At 42.7% G+C, this 20,458-nt stretch overlaps 1 protein-coding gene across 1 annotated transcript; it reads right to left on the bottom strand.

The window, feature by feature from the left end:
* Nucleotides 1–5,874: 5,874 nt before the first annotated feature.
* LOC115644809 (highly reducing polyketide synthase 40-like) lies at nucleotides 5,875–20,168 on the bottom strand. The gene is made up of 6 exons (XM_030549275.1): nucleotides 20,081–20,168; nucleotides 18,854–19,004; nucleotides 18,014–18,174; nucleotides 13,679–13,882; nucleotides 11,739–11,920; nucleotides 5,875–11,445 (listed from the first exon to the last, which is right to left on the bottom strand). Exons 1-6 carry the CDS (start codon nucleotides 20,166–20,168, stop codon nucleotides 5,875–5,877), a joined length of 6,357 nt encoding a protein of 2,118 aa, XP_030405135.1.
* Between the last annotated feature and the right edge of the window lie 290 nt (nucleotides 20,169–20,458).

The raw sequence follows: 20,458 nt of genomic DNA on the forward strand, positions 1-20,458 counted from the left end.
CTCCAGTACCCTTAGCTTCCCCAGCAGCTAGAGCCCTCTCCCTTCAGACCTAGAGGGAGACTGTGTGCCTTTACTCCTGGCTCAAGCCTTTAGAGAGCCAGCTGGGCCGTGATTGGGGTGTGGCCTCCAGCTGAGGCTGTTTCCCCCTGTCCCTGCCTGCAGGTATATGGGATCTTGGGGAGCAATTACCACAAAGGTGGGGTGCCAATTAATTTCTTTATTAAAGGAAAAAGGAAGTGGTGGGAATTTAACAATGCAATACAATGGGATGGGGTGTATAGGGTGTTTACAATAGACAATGATGCGAGGGGTTCTTATTAAACAGTGTAGGGAGTTCTAACAGTGGGATACAGTAAGTGGGGTTCAGCACTATGGGATACAGTACAGTCAATAAGCGTATCAAAAAGAAATGCAAAATAAAATGGTCGCTTCTATATAAAATGGTCAACAATCTTAGATAGAATGTATTAAGTGGTTAGTGGCCTTATACACAATGTAACACAATGGTATCAATGCAAATACAAAGTATAACAGAAAAGTGGAAGCAACCAATGGGGTGTTATAATTACAAGTAAAATGTGAATCACAGTGCAATAATACAATATGGGTGATAAGTGAAATTATGCAATGTAATGGTATAAAAGAAAATTAATGACTTAATTTGTGAGGCTAGGATAGCAGATAATCTGCAAGAGTGTCCCTACAGGCTGGGTCAAGGAACAGGAAGGGGGAGGGGAGTGAATGATTAGTGGCAGCTGATGAGAGGAGAGTGCGGCTGGAGGCAGCGAGAGACTTTGATGCCCTGCAGGGTAAGGACAACGGAGCAGTGTGATGGTGATCTTCGGTAGGGGAGGGGCAGCGGAGAAGTGTAAAGAAGGGCTAGAGAGAGGTTTAAGCAACAAGCGGACACCAAAAACAAAGGGAAAAAAAAAGCGGCAAAGGGTTTGGGAAGTTTCACAGGGGGGGAAGCAGCAACGGGTTTGGGGAGTTCGGAGGGTGATGCAGATGCGGGGGGAAAAGCAGCAAAGGGTTATAACAGGGAGACACGGAGAAGCACACAGAGGGGGAGATTGGAGCGGGGGAAAAACAGACACAGGAAAGTTCAGGGAGAGATCGGGACAGCGGGAAGACGAATTTAAGCAGCAAAAACCTTATCTATCTTAACCAACGACTAGGCAAAACAACAAATATCACAATTCTAAGCAAAACTATAACAAGCAACTATACGGAGCAACAAAACAGTAAACTATAACAAGGCAGGTGAACTTACAAGCTCTACAATCTTAACAAACTATGACTTATTAAACTAAAAAAACAAAACCTATGGTGCACCTTGTGCTATGGGGAAGTCACAGAGGGCAGAGTGGTATGTGCCCAGGATACAGCTCCCAAGGAAGCCAAGGGATGGTGGCTGCAGCAATGGATACAGCTGAAAGCAGGGAGCCCCAAGGCAAAGCCCACAGGAGCAGAGCTTAGCATCGGCACAAACTTATTTTTAGCAGCAAAGCTCCGCGGAGTTTAAGAGAGGTTTTAAGACACAGACCAAGGTTTAGCTTGAGTCTGTGTGCTAGGGAAACAGAGCCAGCAGCTAAAATAATAAAATAAAAGTATAGAAAGTTTCACAGAGGGATTCTTACCAGTCCCCAAGGCAGCAGCAAAGGCAGAAGCAGCAGCAACATCAGAAGAAGCAAGGAGGGCTCGGTACAGTCTCAATAATCAGGAGATCTCTCAGGTAGCAATTCGTTCTTCGTGGGGGGGGGTTAAAAAACCAGGGGTACGCTCAAAAATAAAACGAGAGCGGAGAAAGGACCCCCCAAAACCCCTGCCTGATCAGACCAGGCAGCAATGCAGGAACCTTTCTGATGTTTGTTTCAAAAATGTCTGTTTTTAAAGGCAAACTTAGGCAGTTTCCCACCAGTAATCCTGATAGGCTCCCTCTGTCACAGGGGAGGAGGCACAGGTAAAAACTGCAGGTGAGCACAGAAACATGTCTGGGCAGAGTCCTGTGCAATAGGTGACTCAAAAGCACATGAGGCCTATGACTCATGCCCAGGATCTTAAAAACACAATAGGTCTTGCAGCTCTGGACATTGCCTGCCCTACACCGAGCCCAGGTTCAACGAGGTGATAACAGGACCAACCCTTTGAACAGGGCAGTGGTCCCATTTAGCACGCAGCACAAGTGGCCATCCCTTTGAGAAGGGCAATGGCTCTTGTTAAACAACTTAAGGGGCCCTCCCTTTGAGAAGGGCAGTGGCCCTGGCAAACAACTTAACAGCCAGGGAAGGGCGGCCACAGGAGGAGAACAAAAACAAAATGGAGTATGGGGACAGCTGTAAGAAACAAAATGGAATAGAGGGATAGCTGTAACAGACACCCCCAATCAGCCTCACTGCTTTTCTCATCCCACAGCCCTCCTCCAGGGCTGTTTTAAATCCCTCAGGGCAGGAGCAGGTAACCACCCTGCTACAGGGCCACAATGCCACTAGACCTTTTTACAAACCTTCAGTAATAGTTGGCCAGACCAATAAAGGATTGAATCTGCTTCTTGGTTGAGGGCCAGGCCTGCTCCAAATGGCTTCTACCTTCAAAGGGTCAGGGCAAATCAACCCACTGCCCGCCCTGTGTCCTAGGTACGATATCTCTGCATTTGGAGACCTTGACAGTAAGGCTGGCTTCTCTCAGCCTTTGTAACACAATTCCCACATAGTTTAAGTGGTCTTGCCAGGAGCTACTGAAAATAGCCAAGTCAGCTATATAGGCTCTAGTAAATGTTTGTAATGCCTGGAGCACCTCATTGACAAGCTGCAGAAAAGTAGCCCCAGAATTTACTAATCCAAAAGTCAGAACCTTAAATTCATATAGTCCAGATTCCACTATTTAGGGGGATTTGCCAGTACCCCCCACTCAAATCCAGCATGCTTATCAGGCTGGATGATGGCATTTAGTTTTCTGTAATCCACACAAAATCTCATTGTTTTGTCCTTTTTAGGTCCCATTACAATAGAGGAGTTTTTTTGACTTAGTGATTATCCCCATTTCCATCATGCTTTCTATCTCCTCCTGGATTTGCTTCTGCATTTACCCTTTCGCCAAGTATGCTTTGGTAGGAGCGGGGCACGGTCCCATAGTTTGAACGGAGTGTACAATCTTGTCAGTTAAACCTGGCCAGTTGGAAAATACCTGTTTGTGGTGCTTTATAGGGCCAGCATTTCCTGCTTTGGGGTTGGAGTAAAACCCTCCCCAAACTCAACACTTTCCAGAGGAATTTCTCCCCTCCTTTCTTTGGCCGAATCAATTAAAGGAGTGGAGAATGTTTCTTCATCAGCACAACAAATCATGTTCACTGCCACCTCCCTTTCATGGTAAGCTCTTGATATTGATATTCACTCTTTGTACAGCTCTCTACCATTGGGCTTCCTTACATCATATGTGACTTCATTTACTCTTTCACTCACTTCAGAAGGTCCTTCCCAATATGCTGCATTTTGTTTTTTTTCATTGGGATCAGCACCAACACCAGATCACCAATATCAAATGATCTTGCTTCAGTATGCTGATCATACCAAACTTTCTGAGTTTCCTGACTTTTCTTAAGGTTCTGTTGGACTAAATTCAGCATAAGTTGTAAATTCTCCTTAAAACAATTGGCATACTCCATTACTATCTGACCTGTTTCCTCAGTACTGCCCTCCCAAGAGCTTTGAATCAAATCTAGGGGTCCTCTCATCTGCCTCCCATATAGGAGATCAAAGGGGGAAAACCAGTAAATTCTTGGGGTACACTTCGATATGCATACAGAAGATAAGGAAGTAACCTATTCCAGTCATTTTCAAACCTGAAGATATATATTCTTAGCAGAGCTTTTAAAGTTCCATTAAATCTTTCCACAAGCCCATTAGTTTCTCGGTGATAGGAAGCAGCTTTTATATTTCTCATAGCTTTTTAAGACTACAGACATGAAGTTTGCACCACGGTCTGTCAAGGTTTCTCTGGGAAAACCTACTCTGCTGAAAATGGTGAATAAAGCTGTTGCCACTGTCTCAGTTTCAATGTTAGACAAGGCAATGGCTTCGGGGTACTTCTTTAGCATTCCACAAGGCTTCTTTGATGTTTGATGAGTTATTTTGTTACAGAGGCATTTACAAGGTAAATGTTTGCTGCTGCATCATAACAGGATACAGATAAGAGAAAATAATGTACATAATGGCCCATCAGTTTTATGAAGCTCAAACACCCACTGCATATATGCATTTAACAATTGCTTTGATCCGTACTAATACACAAGTGAATTGGCCTGAATACAGTCTGACATGACCTGGTCTGCCAGCATCACATACCTCGCTGTAATTAATAAACTTGTCATATTGTTTTATCTAATCCAGTCTGTTTAAATTGAAGTGACTGGGAAACTCCATTTGGAGTGGCAAGCTGTGTGCATATTATTTCTATTAAAGAAATAACAGACTTTCTTTAACTTGTATTGTCCAGGAGCAGGCTATGCAGGACATACATTTCTGGGGGGAAATCTATGAGTGGGAGGTGAGTTTGGGTTACCTTGCAGTATAACCAAGGCTGTTGGGAGCCAGAGAGTAACCCAAGTTGGTTGGCAGGCAGCGGTTACATACAAACAACCAGCATGTGGTTTGCATGCTGATAGGCTGTGAGCAATGTCATTGGGAGCTACTTTAGCAAAGCATTGTAAGGCACCCAAGGATGCAGTGCAGGGGTGGCAAAGCTGCTCATTAGTCTAAATTGTACCCTGGTATGTCACCGATGTAACTATATAGCTCAAGGGCATGAAAAAACATACCCCTGAGTGACAAAGTTAAACCAACCAAACCCCTGGAGTAGACAGCACTCGGTTGATGGGAAAATTCTCTCGTCAACTGAAGCACCAGAGGCGGTGGATTATCTACCCCGATAGAGAAGCACTCCTGTCAGCATATGTAGCATCTTCACTGAAGCATTACAGCAGAACAGCTGTAGCAGTGCAGCCATGCCACTGGAGTGTTTTAAGTGTAGACAAGACCAGAATGTATTACCTTTTTTACCTGAGTGAAATAAAGTGTTTTTTTAAAAGGTTGAAGGAGAAAAAATGGGGGGGAAAGAGAAGAAAAGAATTAACATAAGGTAAAAAAAAGTTTTTTTACTAGATTTTTCTTTTCTACTGTTCTTATTTGTTTGCTCCTTAGTAGTGAACAGATAATATTTGGATATAGAGACATGAAATCAACTTGTTATATTGCCTGCTTTTATGCTGATTCATTTTTGACATTCTTCATGGACAAGTGAAAACTAAATAAAACATTAGGAAAAATGTAAATGTGTAGCCTTTGAGAAAACTTCTTAATTTACGGTACATGGTAGAGTCATGCAAAGCATTTCTTTACTTGAACAAAAAGACATTTTTATTCATAAGTAACATATGTGATAAACAAGTAATAAAAAATACCAATCAAAATAATTGCTAAAATATTGTGTTTTATTTTAGTGTGTTCATAAATTAAGATGGTCAAATCAAGCTATTGTTTTAATACCAAAAATGGTTAAAAAATATACAATTTACCTTATAGTTTATCTCATATACAAATCTGCAATATAAATATATACATTAATTTACTTGTATTGTTAGTAATACACATTTGCAAAAAATATGTGCTACATACGCAAAGTATGATACATCCAATAAAACACAGAATAATAAAGCTAGTATAGTACCAAAACTAAGATGGTTTAATGGCCAAAAGAGCTAACTTATTATCACTGAAAGCTTTACTCTACCCAAAATCTATGATGATTCTTTTCAAAATATCACTAGGATCCAAGTAACTTCAGAGTTACCAAATTGCTACATGAAATGGGTTTCTATCGTCAGTTTCCATAATAGATATTTTCTGCTACATGAGTTGTTTTCTCAAGTATCCCATTTTCATTAGAACTTTCCTCTAAAAGTTGTACTAAACTTGACATATTTGTGTGAGGATCAAGTAGTTTCACAAGGGGGATCTCCACCCTTCTATCATGAAAGATACGATTCTGTAGCGTCATGGCTAACATAGAGTCCATGCCCAGTGATGCAAGTGATGTGTTCATTGTAAGATCACTCACGTTTGTACTACTGAGATGACTCACCAGAGAGGTGATATAATCTTCAGAATTTACTGGAGATAAATTCTGAGGTGTACTTTGTTCAGATAGGTCAAGCTTACTGCCCAGTTCTTCTGAAATTAGTGTATAGAAGCGACTTTTGAGTGACGCTATTCGAGAAAGAACGTGATTGCTTAGTGTTCCAAAATTTAATTTTACTACAGCTTGCTGAGGATTATTCAGAATTAAACTTTTTTTAAGATATTCATAAATTTCATGTACCTGCAGAATATCTATGCCTTTGGATTCCAAAATATTTTGAATCTTGTTTTGATTTAGCAATAAGCCAAGATTCAAGGCACCCCAATTAATGGATTGTCCTGAAAGTCCACAATTCCTCCTGTAGTGGCAGAAAACATCCAGGAAAGAATTAGCAGCAGCATAGTTTGCTTGTGTTGAATTTCCAAGAAATGAAGTCACAGAGGAGTAACACACAAAATAGTCAAGTTCCTGCCCTCTGGTAGCTCGGTGGAGATTTATTACCCCTGCAACTTTGGGACTTAACACTTTCTCAAAGTGAGATAAGTTCAGAGCTTCAAGACGTCCGTCATGCAAAACCACAGCACTATGGAATACACCTTTGATTGGGCTCTTTGGAAAGACTCTGTCAATTGAACTGATAGCTTTCTCAACCTGAGAGCTAGAAATAACATTACACTGCAAACTGACTATTCTGCTCCCTTCACTCTGATTTTGCAAAGCCTTGATTTCTTCTTGCTTCTCACTGCTTGGATTGCTCCTTGAAAGTATCGCAATACAGCCCCCTCCGTTCTGGACTATAAATTTCACAGTTTCAAATCCAAGCCCAGTGAGCCCCCCTGCCACTATGTAAACAGCATTCTGCTTAAACATTTTCTTCTGTGCTTCATATATTGGTATGTCTGAAATCCTATTGGTCTCCACATCCCCTTTCAGCACAGCAAGTGGGATAGATTTGCAGGTGAAATAGGAGGTCGCTGCAGTGTTTGTACTTTCAAAGTACTCATTCTGCTGAAAAACAGAATATGATAGGTTTTTAAATTGTTTCATTTGCATTGATTTGATCCATCTGTGGACAGCCCTTAGGGATTGTTTTAGAGTTGTTTTCTGAAAGATACTGATAAGTTTCAGTACATGAACACAGATATTTTCTTGATCACTTCCAATTAGGTATCGAAAACATTCAGACTGTTGATTATCATGTACTAAAACAAGGTCTCGGAGATTGGGAAGATGGACTAGAACTTCCTTAGACATTCCATCTACTGGAGGCAAATAAACAAGGGCATTGCACTGATTTACACATTGCCACTCATCAGATGTAGGTTTTGCAAGTACTGTTCTCCAGCCCATTTCCTCTGCTGTCAGAGTGAGCACTTTGCAAAACACTGACTCTGGGTCAGTAGAAATAATACCTAAAGTCCCACTGTGTTTCACCTTCGGTAATGTTTGATTTACAATTTTCCATGCTACCACAAAGTATGACACACAAGGGACATTTCTAAAGCAAGAAAACTTCTTGATGTTGAAACAAACTGTTCCTGGAACCATGACTCTCGATGATGCAACAACTGGATAACATGAAGCCACATGATCTCCCACCTTAACTTTTTTCACTTCACTACCGACTGCAGTTACTGTGCCACTGAAGTCCAGAGCTAAAAGCTTATGTTTGTCTATTGTATATGAATTCCAATACAATGTATTCCCAAAGTTACAGCTTGAAATGCTAACAGGAAAATAGTTTTCTGAATGGATGCATACTTTATCCATTTGAACTTCAACACTGTGATTTGCAAGCTGAGTAATGGTATTATTGGCTATTTCAGCAGATAAATCTTTCACTTGGTAAGGATCTGTAGTGTATAAAGTGAACGTCTCTGAGTTCTGAAGAGACTTTGAAGGTTGACTGTAATCCACATCTTTAAATGGTGTGCGTCTGATTTCCGAAGTGTAAATTCTTCCTTGATGAATCCAAATTTCTGGATGATCCTGTCCTTCGTACTTTACAATAACATCTGCTAAGGCTGAGATGTCCAGTGTACTGGAAGAGCTGATGTCAATCATCTGAAATGTGATTTCTGAAACTTCAACTATGCAGGTTCTTGTCATGCCACACAAAGCAAATCCAGGGTTAAGATGATCTACATTTCTATCTGTTGTTCTGTACGTGATTATTCTAACTGAACAACTGGATTTTTTCTCTCTTAATGCCACAATAATTTGGCGATAAGCCTCACAACACTTAGCTAAATGTGCTACCAGTTTTCTTGGGAACTCGTCATTTAACTTCTGAATTCCCCACATGAACAAAACCTCCTGGTAGTCTTCAAGCTCCTTTTTCATTTTATGTTGTGTGGTCATTTCTGAACTCTTGGCTTCCAGCAATGTTTCCCAATCTTCATACATAACATATCTCGAATCACTGTGTAAGTATTTTTTGAGCTGCTGAGCTATTCCAAGTTTGTCAGCAAACACAATGACTCTGGGTGCTTCCCCTAAACTTCCTATGGTATGAGCGGGAAATATTTCTTTCCACTTATTTTCAAAGAGCAAGTCATTGTCTCTGGGGGATGTTGGCTTCATAAAAGTGATCCCAACACATTTCAGTTCTGCCAAAACAGAGCCACGTTTATCTGCAAAGCATCCACAAACCTCTAAGTAGTTCCCAGTTGATTTGCTTGTTTTCAAATATATCATCATTTCCTCTTCCAAAGGTCTGAAAACTACAAGGCTGCCTATGCCAGAAGGAAAGCCTGCTCTGGTTTGTAAAGTTATTGTCGTCATGACAGCGGTCATCTGCAGAAAACAGTCTAACAGCACTGGATGGATACAATAGTCAGACATCTCTTCTCTTGTCTCTCTGTTCACCTTTATGGTGGTTATAGCTTCCTTTAGCTCTTCACAATAAAATACATCACTTAACTGTCTGAACATGGAACCATATTGAAATCCAACCTGAGATAGTGTTTCATAAACCTCATTGGCTGTAACTACTGATTTACACCTTTGAAAGATGTCTTGAAAGGAGATGCTGTTTTCTTCCACTGCAGCTTCAGACTTCTTGGTAATTTGTCCTGATGCATAAACTGCAGCTGAGGATGACAGTATTTTGAAATCTGTCACATTTTTTTGTGATGCCAATTCTATCTTTAAAACATGGTAATTTTTGTTTAAAACACATGGTGCCGAAAAATAGATACTAATCTGACAAGTACTTAAAGGCACTTTTGGCCTTGAGCTACTCATCACAGATGCCAAACCGAGCTCTGCAAAAAATGCACCTGGAACTAAAGCAACACCATTGTTCTTGTGCTCATACAAATAGGGTGTTAATGCCTGGGACACTGGGCAGTTGAATTCGGTGTTGTCGTTGTTCAAACTGTAAATCAAAGGATGATTTGAATTTACTGCTCTTCGATTTGCTTGTTGATGGATGTCCAAATAGGTCATTAGCTTCTTACGATCAAACTGGTACCTGGGAAATACTGCTGGAATACTTTGATACCCTTCATAAAAGTGATGCCAGTCAGGATTATATCCCAGTTCAAACAGATTCCCTGCAAGGCTAAGAAGAGTCTGATATTCTTTATCAGTTTGCAAGGAGGACAAAACTCTAGTTTCTTTGCCTAGTGTTTCTATTATATACCTCTGTAATGCTCTTCCTGGGCCTATTTCAACAAACACAACATTGTCCTTTTCTTTAGCTGAAGTCACGATGGCCTGCGTGAAAGCTACAGGATCTCGAGCATGTCGGGCCCAGAATTTGCCTGTAGTGAAATCATCTGCAGAAGCAACCTTCCCAGTCAGTGTTGAAATCACTTCAATTTCCGGCTTCTGTTTTTCCAAATACTGTAAATGCTCCATCATCTCCTTTATTATTGGATCCATCATGTGGCTATGGTATGCAGCTGGAACATGTAAAACATGAAGAAATATGTCTCTCTTGCTGAACACTTGAGCTAGTTCTTTCTGAAGGGCACTCACAGAGTCTGCATCTCCAGACAAGGTACAGGAAGAAGGGCTGTTAAAAGCTGCAATGCACACCTTCCCAGAATACGGGCCAAGGGCTTCTGATACTTCTTGAACAGGGACATTACCAACTACCAACATTCTGCCTCCGGTAACCTTCGCCTGTAACCTACTCCTGTGATAAATTACTTTGACGGCATCTTCAAGGGAAAGAAACCCTCCACAATGGGCGGCAGCAACTTCTCCAACTGAATGGCCAACAGCAACCACGGGCTTAATTCCCCAATGTTTCAGAAGAGAAGTTAAGGCAACCTGGAGAGTAAAAAGCAATGGCTGGGCAATTTCTGGCCCGGAGAAATCCTCACATTCACCTTCTGTTAATCCCAGGAGGCTGATGGGTACATATTGCTGAAATAACATTTCTATTTCTTTACATTTATCTCTGAATACTGGCTCTGAACTCAATAATGTCCTGCAGATCCCTTTGAAATTTACTCCATTAGCACAGAAGACAAAAACTAGTTGTGGAGTCATCTTTGACGGAGTTATTCCTGTTTTAGCCGCTAATGCAACTTGTTGCTGTAAATGTCGAAGAGAGTTTGTAACAAATGCTTTTCTGTACTTGTAATTTACATGGCTTCTTCTACAGGCAGATGTATAGGCCAGATTTGGGAGAGTTACTGAGTTGCTTATGTTTAACTGCTCAGCTGTGTCTTCCATTGTCAATTTGAGGGATTTGCCTGAAGCCGCAGAGAGTACAAATAATTCAATCGGTCGTTTAAAAGAGGGAAGAACCTGTGTTTGCTTGAACTGTCTGACAACAACATGGGCATTGGTTCCCCCAAATCCAAAACAGTTGACACCAGCTACTCTTCCAAATTCTCTCGACTCTTCCCATTTTTCTACAGTCGTTGGAATTGATAGATTTAATTTCTCTGCATTTATGCTACTAATATCCTCTCTGTAATGCAAAGATGGAACAATCGTTTCATGGTGCATCATTAAAAGAACTTTAATTAACCCAGCTGCCCCAGCAGCTGATTCAGCATGGCCAACATTCCCTTTAACAGAACCAATCTTTAGAACAGGCATTTTAGGAGATCTGTTATTACCAATGATGCTACCTAGGCTCTCTGCTTCTGTAGGATCTCCAGCAGGAGTTCCCGTGCCATGTGCTTCAACATACTGCACAACTGATGGGTCAACATGAGTCAGATAAATGCTGCGTAGTAACTTTTCCTGTGCTGTCTGAGATGGTCTTGTGATTGGAGTCACGGATCTGCCATTCTGATTGACTGCACTGATGTTTATAACTCCCCATATTCTGTTGTGGTCTTCTAGTGCCTGTTCCAGAAGAATGAATTAATGTATGGTATCATTTGGGATTTTTATAATATAAGGAATACCACAAAAGCAAGAGCATATAGAACACTTATTTAACCGTTCAATGTACTTTTTTTTCTTACACAAAGACAAGTGCCTAAATATTTTAGCCCTGGATATTAACCTCACAGTGGAAGAGTTGCATCTAGAGCTGTGAATCTGTCCTCCCATAAGAGGACATATTAGAATGGGAATTGCACACTCCTGGTTATCTGGAAATCTTATTTTTGCAAGCTCTATGAAAATGAACCTACCTTTTTTAGTGGCTTCAGTAAAAGAACACCGCAGCCTTCTCCCCTTCCATAACCATTTGCCTTTTTAGTAAAGGGCATACTCATCCCCTCAGGAGAGATCATTTTTGCTTTACTAAGAGATACGAAGGTGCGGGGATCTATAATGCAGTTCACTCCTCCGCACAGAGCCGCTTCACAATCTCCTGTAGTAAAATAAATGTGTGACTGTTTTCCATCTTCTGTACATCTCTACAGATTTACATTAACACGCTGTGGTAACATACTGAATTGACAGCATTACCCATTGCTGATAAAATGAAATAATTTATGGAGAGATTATAAAAACAGAACTGACCCACTGAAAGTTCTTAGACATATTCAGACTTTCAGGGCCTGAAATCCAACAGATGGTAAAATTCTCAGTGTTTGGAATTGGCCTGAGCAGACAGCAGAATATTAGTAGAAGTCAGTGAGGTAGTAAATACTCTTCGTCTAAAAAAATAAAAGTAAATGATAGGGCAGAATGGCAGATACTAACAATTTCACAAGTTCCTAAAAATGGAAAGCTCGTTTTGACCAAATGCACCCCTATGTTCACACCCTACACACTATTGTAATAATCTTTGTGCAAAATATGCCTTGTGAGGTATCATTTGAAAACTAACAATTCATGAGTCAATAATATCATGGTAAAATTTAGGTAGCAACATTATATGTACAGTTATGAATGCCCCAAGAATATTGGTTGTGGCACATGTTCAAGCCCACATAGCCCCAATTAGGCAGAACTGGTCAAGTAGGTCTATCTTAAACACAGGAATGTGTGTTTACCTCACTTTACAGATAAGTAGTAAACTGGATCCTTGAGACAGGAAGAGGCAGAGAAGGAAATTTGCATTTTATCAAACAATAGCATGAAATGTCTTTCATGATGAGACTCCTTGTTTCTTCCTCACATCAAGAATGAACTTTGTCTAGAAGGGAAAACCTCAGGAAAATGCCTTTCAAAGGGTGACTGAACTATAAACATCCCAAAGCAAAAACATCCCAAGTTATCCTTCTCTATCCATCTCTCTCTCTCCTTCACCTAAGAAGACAAAAGAAACAGACCTTGAGGCAGATCGTGGTCTGAGAATTTGGTCAGCGATATTGCTGGAATTATGTGGTAAGGGACTTCACCTTGAATCAAGTCTAGTTTGTTAAGTGTCTTATCTCTATTTCTTTTGTAACTACTTCTAACTTTAATGCCTTAAACTTGTACTCACTTAAAATCTCTCTCTTTGTAATTAAATATACTTATTTTATTATTTAATCAAAACTAATCCAGTGTTGTGAATGGTTTGGGTAACTCCATTTAAGGTGGCAAATTGCTGTATGTTGATCCCCTTAGAGGGGCAACAGACCTAATATATCTGGACTATCAGGAGAAGTCTGGGCAGTGAAGAACAAACATTTTTTTAGGGAAATCCAGGACTGGGAGTGTAGTGGAGTCCCCCTGCATGTGGTAAACAAGGCTGGTGGAAGTCAGAATGTGACTGGAGAGTGCTGGCAAGTTGCAGCTATACACAGACACACAGGGTATGAACCTGCATGCTATTTTTCTGTTTGTGAGGGGCCCAGGTTGGGTGCTGCAGTAGCAAAGCATTGCGAGGCATCCCAGGTTACAGGGCAGGAAGTGACACAACCCCTCACTGATCTGGATTGCACCACAGAATGTCATACTCAAATATTTCATGGCTGCTGATAATCAGTGAGAGTGACTAGCAATTGCTGTTGCCTGTCACAGGAACTCAGAATGCAAAAGTTTCATTTTGTTCACTTTGGTAATGGTAAAATGCAAATGCTTTAGTCCTTACCAGCTGCGATATTAGTCAAATTCTAGTACTGCACATATATACCTTAGCAGTTTAATTGCTGTAGCAATCCTAATTTATTTGCTTATTTACTTTTAGTCCCAGTACCTTGTTTAACGGCTTGCGAGGCGTAATGCAAAGCAAAAAGAAATGATGAGCAGGCAGTATCAATGGAAAGTGATGGTCCAGTCAGATTAAAAGTGTATGAAATTCTGTTAGCAGCTATGCTCATTGCTGCCCCAATCCCATCGTAATGATTTATTTCAGTTACTGCTCTGCTTGTGATGATCTCATAGTCTCGGTTCATAAGACCTGTAAAAACAGCAGACATGTTTCATGTTAGCGAGAGAGATAAAAATAGGTGATCAGATCTAAACCTAATGGTGTTCTTTCCTCTCCTAATTTTATCCTATGCTGCCTTATGTCAGCACCTAAGGTGAAATCCTGGCAGTATTGAAGTCAATGGCAAAACTCCCATTAACTTCAGTGCCGCCAGGATTTCACTCCACATCTATATATTTAAGACTTGAAATCTGTCTAAAGGTATTAAATGACATGAAGGCTTGTCTGCAAGAGAAAGTTGCAGTGGTCTAGCTAAAGGTGTGATTCTAAACTCATTTAGTGACACTGGGACAAACTCCTATTTTGATTTACCTTCAAAGGATTCTTGATTAACTTAAACTAAACCAAAATGAGCCTGGTTTAAAGGGAAATAAGAAAGTCCACAGAGCCTTTTGCTCTGGTTTAACTGACTGGGTTTTTTAATCACACCTTTAGTGAAACCAGCGCAACTTTCTTGTGTAGCTCCAGCCTTAGTGCTTGATATTGACATAGCCCTATGCAGCTGGCCCAGGCAGTGAGACTATATAAGAACCATCCCATGTGGCCATGCAGGGTTTAGCTGGCTTATGAGACATTAGGTTTGGTGAGGCAAGAGCAGGAGCTGCACTCCCAATAGTCTCCTTGGACTGAAATTGATTACCTAGGGAGGGGTGGAATCTCCATCCTTAGAGGTTTTAAGGCCCATCTTGACAAAGCCCTGTCTGGGATGATTTAGTTGGGATTGGTCCTGCTTTGAGCAGGGGGTTGGACTAGATGACCTCCTGAGGTCTCTTCCAACCCTAATATTTTATGATTCTGTGATTTCATGTGAGCAGGTAGATGAGGGGAAAGAGGCAGTGTTACTGATCCTGTGGGCATGCAGCCCTGCAGTGGGAGGTGCTGGACCAGTCCAGCTGGAGCACCAGGAGCTGCAGGCACAAAGGCTCCCAGAGTCATCAGGAGTGCAAGGGAAGATTCCACACTGCTACCTCCATCCGGAGAGCACAGTGTCCACCCACCTCCTTAGCCAGGCAGTGCTGTTTGTGATTTAGACTTAGGCTATGTCTACACTACCACTTATGTCAGCAGAATTTATGTCGCTCAGGAGTCTGAATATTCCAGCCCCTGAGCAACATAAGTTACAACGATATAAGTGCCGGTATGAGCACAAAGCTGTCCCACCAACATAGCTACCTCCGCTCATAGGGGTGGATTAATTATGTCAACAGAAGAGCTCTTTCTTGTCGGATTAAAGTGGCTACACTAGAGATCTTACAGCAGTGCAGCTGCAAGCTGCATCAGTACAGCTGCACTACTGTAAGCTCCCTAGTGTAGACTTGATCTCAGAGCAGTAGTTTTCAAACTTTTTTTCTGGTGACCCAGTTGAAGAAAATTGTTGATGCCCATGACCCAATGGAGCTGGGATGAGTAGTTTGGAGTGTGGAAGGGGCTCAGAGCTGGGGCAGAAGGTTAGGGTGCGGGGGTGAAGGCTGCAGGATGGGGCCAGGAACGAGGAGTTTGGGGTGCAGGAAGGGGCTCCAGGGAGGGGCTCAGGGCTGTGGCAAGAGATTGGGGCAGGGGCTTACCTTGGGCAGCTCCCAGTCAGTGGCACAATGGGGATGCAGAGGCAGGCTTCCTGCCTGTCCTGGCACCACGGACTGCACTGCTTCCCGGAAGAAGCCAGCAGCAGGTCCGGCTCCTAAGCGGAGGCACGCAAGCAGCTCCACGTGGCTCTCACTTGCAGGCCCTGTTCTCCCAGAGGAGTGGAGAGCCAGTGCTCGGGGCGGGGGCAGCGTGCGAAGCCCTCTGGCCCACCCCCATCTAGAAGCCAGACCTGCTGCTAGCCGCTTCCAGGGCACAGGACAGTGTCAGAACAGGTAGGGACTAGCCTGCCTCACCTGGGCAGCACTGTCAATGGGACTTTTAATGGCCCGGTCGGCAGTGCTGACCAGAGCCACCGTGACCCAGTGCCTTACATTCCATGACCCAGTACTGGGTCATGACCCGCAGTTTGAAAACCACTGCCTTAGAGCAGGCCTGCGCAACTCGTAAAGCGGTGAGGGCCACATTACTCCAAAGAAAACAGCTGAGGGCCAAAACCTCCCGGCCCCACAGAAACACCCCCCCCCAGCACCTCCCAGCCCCGCGGAAATACTCCGCCCCAGGGCTGCCCAGCCCTGCAGAAACAAACCCTTCTTCCCCAGGGCCGCCCCACCAAAACAGCTGTGGGCCAAAAAGGAAGGTTGGGGGTAGGGAGATGATACTTTATTTTAAATCAGCCAGGGGCTCCCAGCTGAAGAGATGGCTGGGAGCCCTCAGGGGCAAATTAAAGGGCCTGGGGCTCTGGCGGCTGGGGAAACCCAGCAGGGCCGGCTCTAGGTTTTTTTTGCTGACCCAAGCAAAAATAAATTTGGCTGCTCCCCGTCCCAGCTCTGGGCTCCCCCCTGTATCCCCCTGCTGCCCCAGTCCTGGGCTCTCCCCCCACCTACCCACACCCCCTGCCGCCCCAGCGCTGGGCTTCCCCCTTTCCTCCCCACCAGTGCCCTCCCCCCACCCCGCTGCTGCCTCAGCCCTGGGCTCCCCTCCACCAGTGCCCCACACACACCTTCTGCCACCCCAGCCCTGGGTCACTGGTAACTCACTCCCAGGGCGGGTCATTCAGCAGGAATTTTGGATGCGCACAAAACACAGACAGGATTGGTTCCCATATGGTTACAGAGCTGCAGTAAAGTGGAACAATTTTCAGCTTGTGTGATTGGAGGATATCTGGATGCATATTATAAGCCTGTCCTCCATAAATGAGGAAAAGTTGAGGTGCCTTTATTATTCTTTTGTTCCACTCTTTCTTTCTATGGGGAATTTGCCAATGCAATATCACTGTCTTCCTTTTAAACAAACAAAAAGGCAATGGCTGTTGAAAATAGCAATTCCAGTCCTAATAAGCATTTCTTGCTCAATTTTATCCTACTTCTTCTACAGCAAGTTACAGTGGATCAGTATATTTGATTTGGGAGAAATGAAGTAACAGCTGCCCAAACTGAGCCTGAGCACTCTTGAATGAGGTGTTCAAATCTGGAAGGCAAGGTGCTGGGAGGTGGAGGGGGCTGTGGGCTCCACGGGGGAGCATGGCAGCATGAATGCAGCAGCGTTTCTGGAGCTGCACGGAGCCAGACATGCTGGTCTGAGTGGCATGGTAAGGAGGCTGGGGGTTGGAGAAGGGGTAGGGGGTTCCAGGGGGCAGTCAAGGGACAGGGAGCAGGGGGGGTTGGATGGGGCGGAGGTTCGGGGGGGCAAGCCGCAGTTGGATAGGCATGGGAGTCCCAGAGGTTTATCCAGGGAGAGGTAGGCGGTGGGGTCCTGGGGGGAAGTTGGGGGGGCCCAGGAGGGGGCAGTTGAGGACAAGGAGAAGGGAGGCTTAGATAGGGGCTGGGATCCAAAGGGGCAGGGGTCTTGGGAGGGGGCAATTGGGAGACAAGGAGCAGTGGCACTTAGATAGGGCGTGGGGCCCTGGGGGGCAGTTAGGGGCAGGGGTCCTGGGACGGGGGTATCAGGGGACAAGGATCAGCGGTGCTTCGATAGGGGATGGGGTCCTGGGGGGCAGTTAGGGGCAGGTGTCCAGGAGGGGGCAATCAGGGGCCGTGGCCGGGATTCAAAGGGCTCTGGGCTGCCGACAGCCGCGGGGAGCCCTGAGCCCTTTAAATCCCAGCCAGGGCCAGGATTCAAAGGGCTCTGGGCTACTGGCAGCTGCGGGGAGCCCTGAGCCCTTTAAATCCCAGCTGCAGCCGGGATTCAAAGGACTCTGGGCTGCCCACAGAGCGCAGTGTGCGCAGGATCCCCCGCGGGCCGCACAGTGACCCTCAGTGGGCCGCATGCGGCCCACGGGCCATATGTTGTGCAGGCCTGCCTTGGAGTATTATTTATGTAGCAATGAACAATACCATAACCTAGTTAGATAAAATGAGCTGTTTATAACATAAGTATGCAGCATTGTTCATAGTATGGTAGCTTTCGATTTTCTATCATTAGATAAAGTTAGATAACTTTCTATAGTATATGGAAATGTGTACCATTTTCCAAGATGCTAAATTTATTAAATAGTTCATCATTAGACTGCAAGCTTACCAACAAAAACCCCTGTTTTGGTGCCACTGATATTTTCCATCGTGACTCCTGCATCCTCCAGTGCTCTGTACGTGCATTCCAGGAGCAATTTCTGTTGAGGATCCATGCGCTCAGCTTCCACATCACTAATTCCAAACAGCTTGTTGTCAAATGTGTTAAAACTAAGAAATATAAACCAGTAAATGATATGATATATATACACAACATACACTACTAGAGATTTTTTGTATATTCAGTTATTATTACATGATAAGCCAAATGTCCGTATATTTCTCCAAAAAAATCTCAATTAAAAAGCAGCATGCTGGTAAAAGTACAAATTTTGTTCTTCTCCCTATGCTAAGCACCACCTCCAAAAATATTTTATCTTCACAAGAGTATAGCTATCAAATAGCGAAAGGAGTTCTTAAAACACAACTATATAAAGAAGTGAAATAAAGAATGGAAGAAAAAAGATATTAAAAGTATTTTTTAAAGTTGTACTGTACCACTAACCCAGACAAATAAGATTATATGTATATATGTATCATTGTTAGGTTTTACAGTAGAGCTGGTTAGAAAAATGTCAATGATACTTTTCTCATCAGAATTTGCTGATTTGTCAAAATAAAAAATGTTTCACAGTTTGATATCGATAAAATTCTCTTGGAACCGAGGCAGAGTGTACCCCACAGAATCAGAGGAAGCCAACTGCCTTGTTTTGTTTAGAAAAAAGCAAATGAAAACAGACTGATTTTTCCAAAACAAAAACATTTGAAATTTCAGCTATTTTGAAATGTTGAAATTTCCCGTGGAATGGAAGATTTGGCTAATGATTTTGGATCACAGAAACAGGCTTACCCATCAATAATTGCAGCTCGCATCGTGCATATTTTTCCTGGTTTGTTATCTGGATCATACCATTCTCTGGTATTGAATCTTTCTGGAGTTATTTCTACAGTACAGTTTCTGCCTTCCACTAGTACTTGCCAGAAATTGTCAATTCCTTCACCTGTTGAATGAAGATTTTTTTAAAAGCAGATTAAATGTTTTTTAACAGCACATACTGAAATTGAAACTCTCATAGATCTACCTTATAAAAGTAAAATGTTACATTGTCTTTAAAAATAAAGTTACTTAACAATAAGCAAATGAAAATTCCCAAGTTATAATGAAATTAAAGATTTGCAGATGAATGGTGCTTCTGTGTCTCCTCAAATTCTGCGTGCTTTACAAAAAACCAAAACAACTCGCACAAAATCCTAATATTTTCTCCATTTTGAGATACAGTGGGATGTTTTTTCCAAACCATTAAGGGCATCAGAGATATTCATGTCTGCCATGATGCATACAAGATATAAACAATTCAATATTTATCAGTGTGCACAAACTAACAGGCTTCTGGCATAATAGTTTATGTAATCCTGGCCACTGTTGTGTTAACTTAACTGTAACTTCATTAAAGTCAATGGAGTTTACACACATGTAAAATTGTTGAAAGTTGGCCTGTCATCTTTCATTGTAATGTAGAGTTTGTCATTTTCAGAGGTCGGTTTCACATGTCATATTCTAGGTTACCCTTCTTCGTATGTTTCTATGAAAACAAGTGCTTGATCAGTGTTTTCCCCAGGAACTGAAATTAGGGGGGGTATTAGAATTTACGAGTGAGGGGGTAAGGGCCAATGAGGGGTGAGACTGTGAGGGTGAAGGTGAGCTGTATGGCACCATAGCAAAAACTGAAAAATGTTTCATGACCATTTTATTAGATATAACTCATGTTTTAAAATCATCACACAAATTAAAGTTCGGTACTCAAGACTTCTATGAAGCACTGCATCTACATCCTTCTTGGTTTCTTGTTTTAATTTTGCACAACTCTGTTAATTAACTTCTTGAATGCAATGTGTTCATCTTTGCTGGCTTCTCGTGTGTCCGGAACTTCCATTCCTCCAGTTGATATGCTCATTAGTTCATTCACATGACCAGGCAGAGGCGACTTCTTTCAGAACACAAAATTCTATTCAGTCATGAAAAAGAATGCTCAACTGTAGCTGTTGTGACTGGGAGTAGTAAGAGATGAATTCCTACTTCTTTCAATCCCAGGAAATTTAGCATAAAGATCGGGTTGCGCCACTAGTGATGATAAAAAAGAAGTTGAAGTCAAATCTTCGTTCATTCGTCGTATGATATAGACTCATAGACTTTAGGGTCAGAAGGGACCAATATGATCATCTAGTCTGACCTCCTGCACAAAGCAGGCCACAGAACCCTACCCATCCACTTCTATAACAACCCCCTAACCTATGTCTGAGTTATTGAAGTCTTCAAATTGTGGTTTGAAGACCTCAAGCTGCAGAGAATCCACCAGCAAGTGACCCATGCCCCACGCTGCAGAGGAAGGCGAAAAACCTCCAGGGCCTCTGCCAATCTGCCCCGGAAAAAAACTCCCTCCCGACCCCAAATATG

Source organism: Gopherus evgoodei, chromosome 2 (genome assembly GCF_007399415.2).
Source record: "Gopherus evgoodei ecotype Sinaloan lineage chromosome 2, rGopEvg1_v1.p, whole genome shotgun sequence".
Classification (NCBI taxonomy): Eukaryota; Metazoa; Chordata; order Testudines; family Testudinidae; genus Gopherus; species Gopherus evgoodei.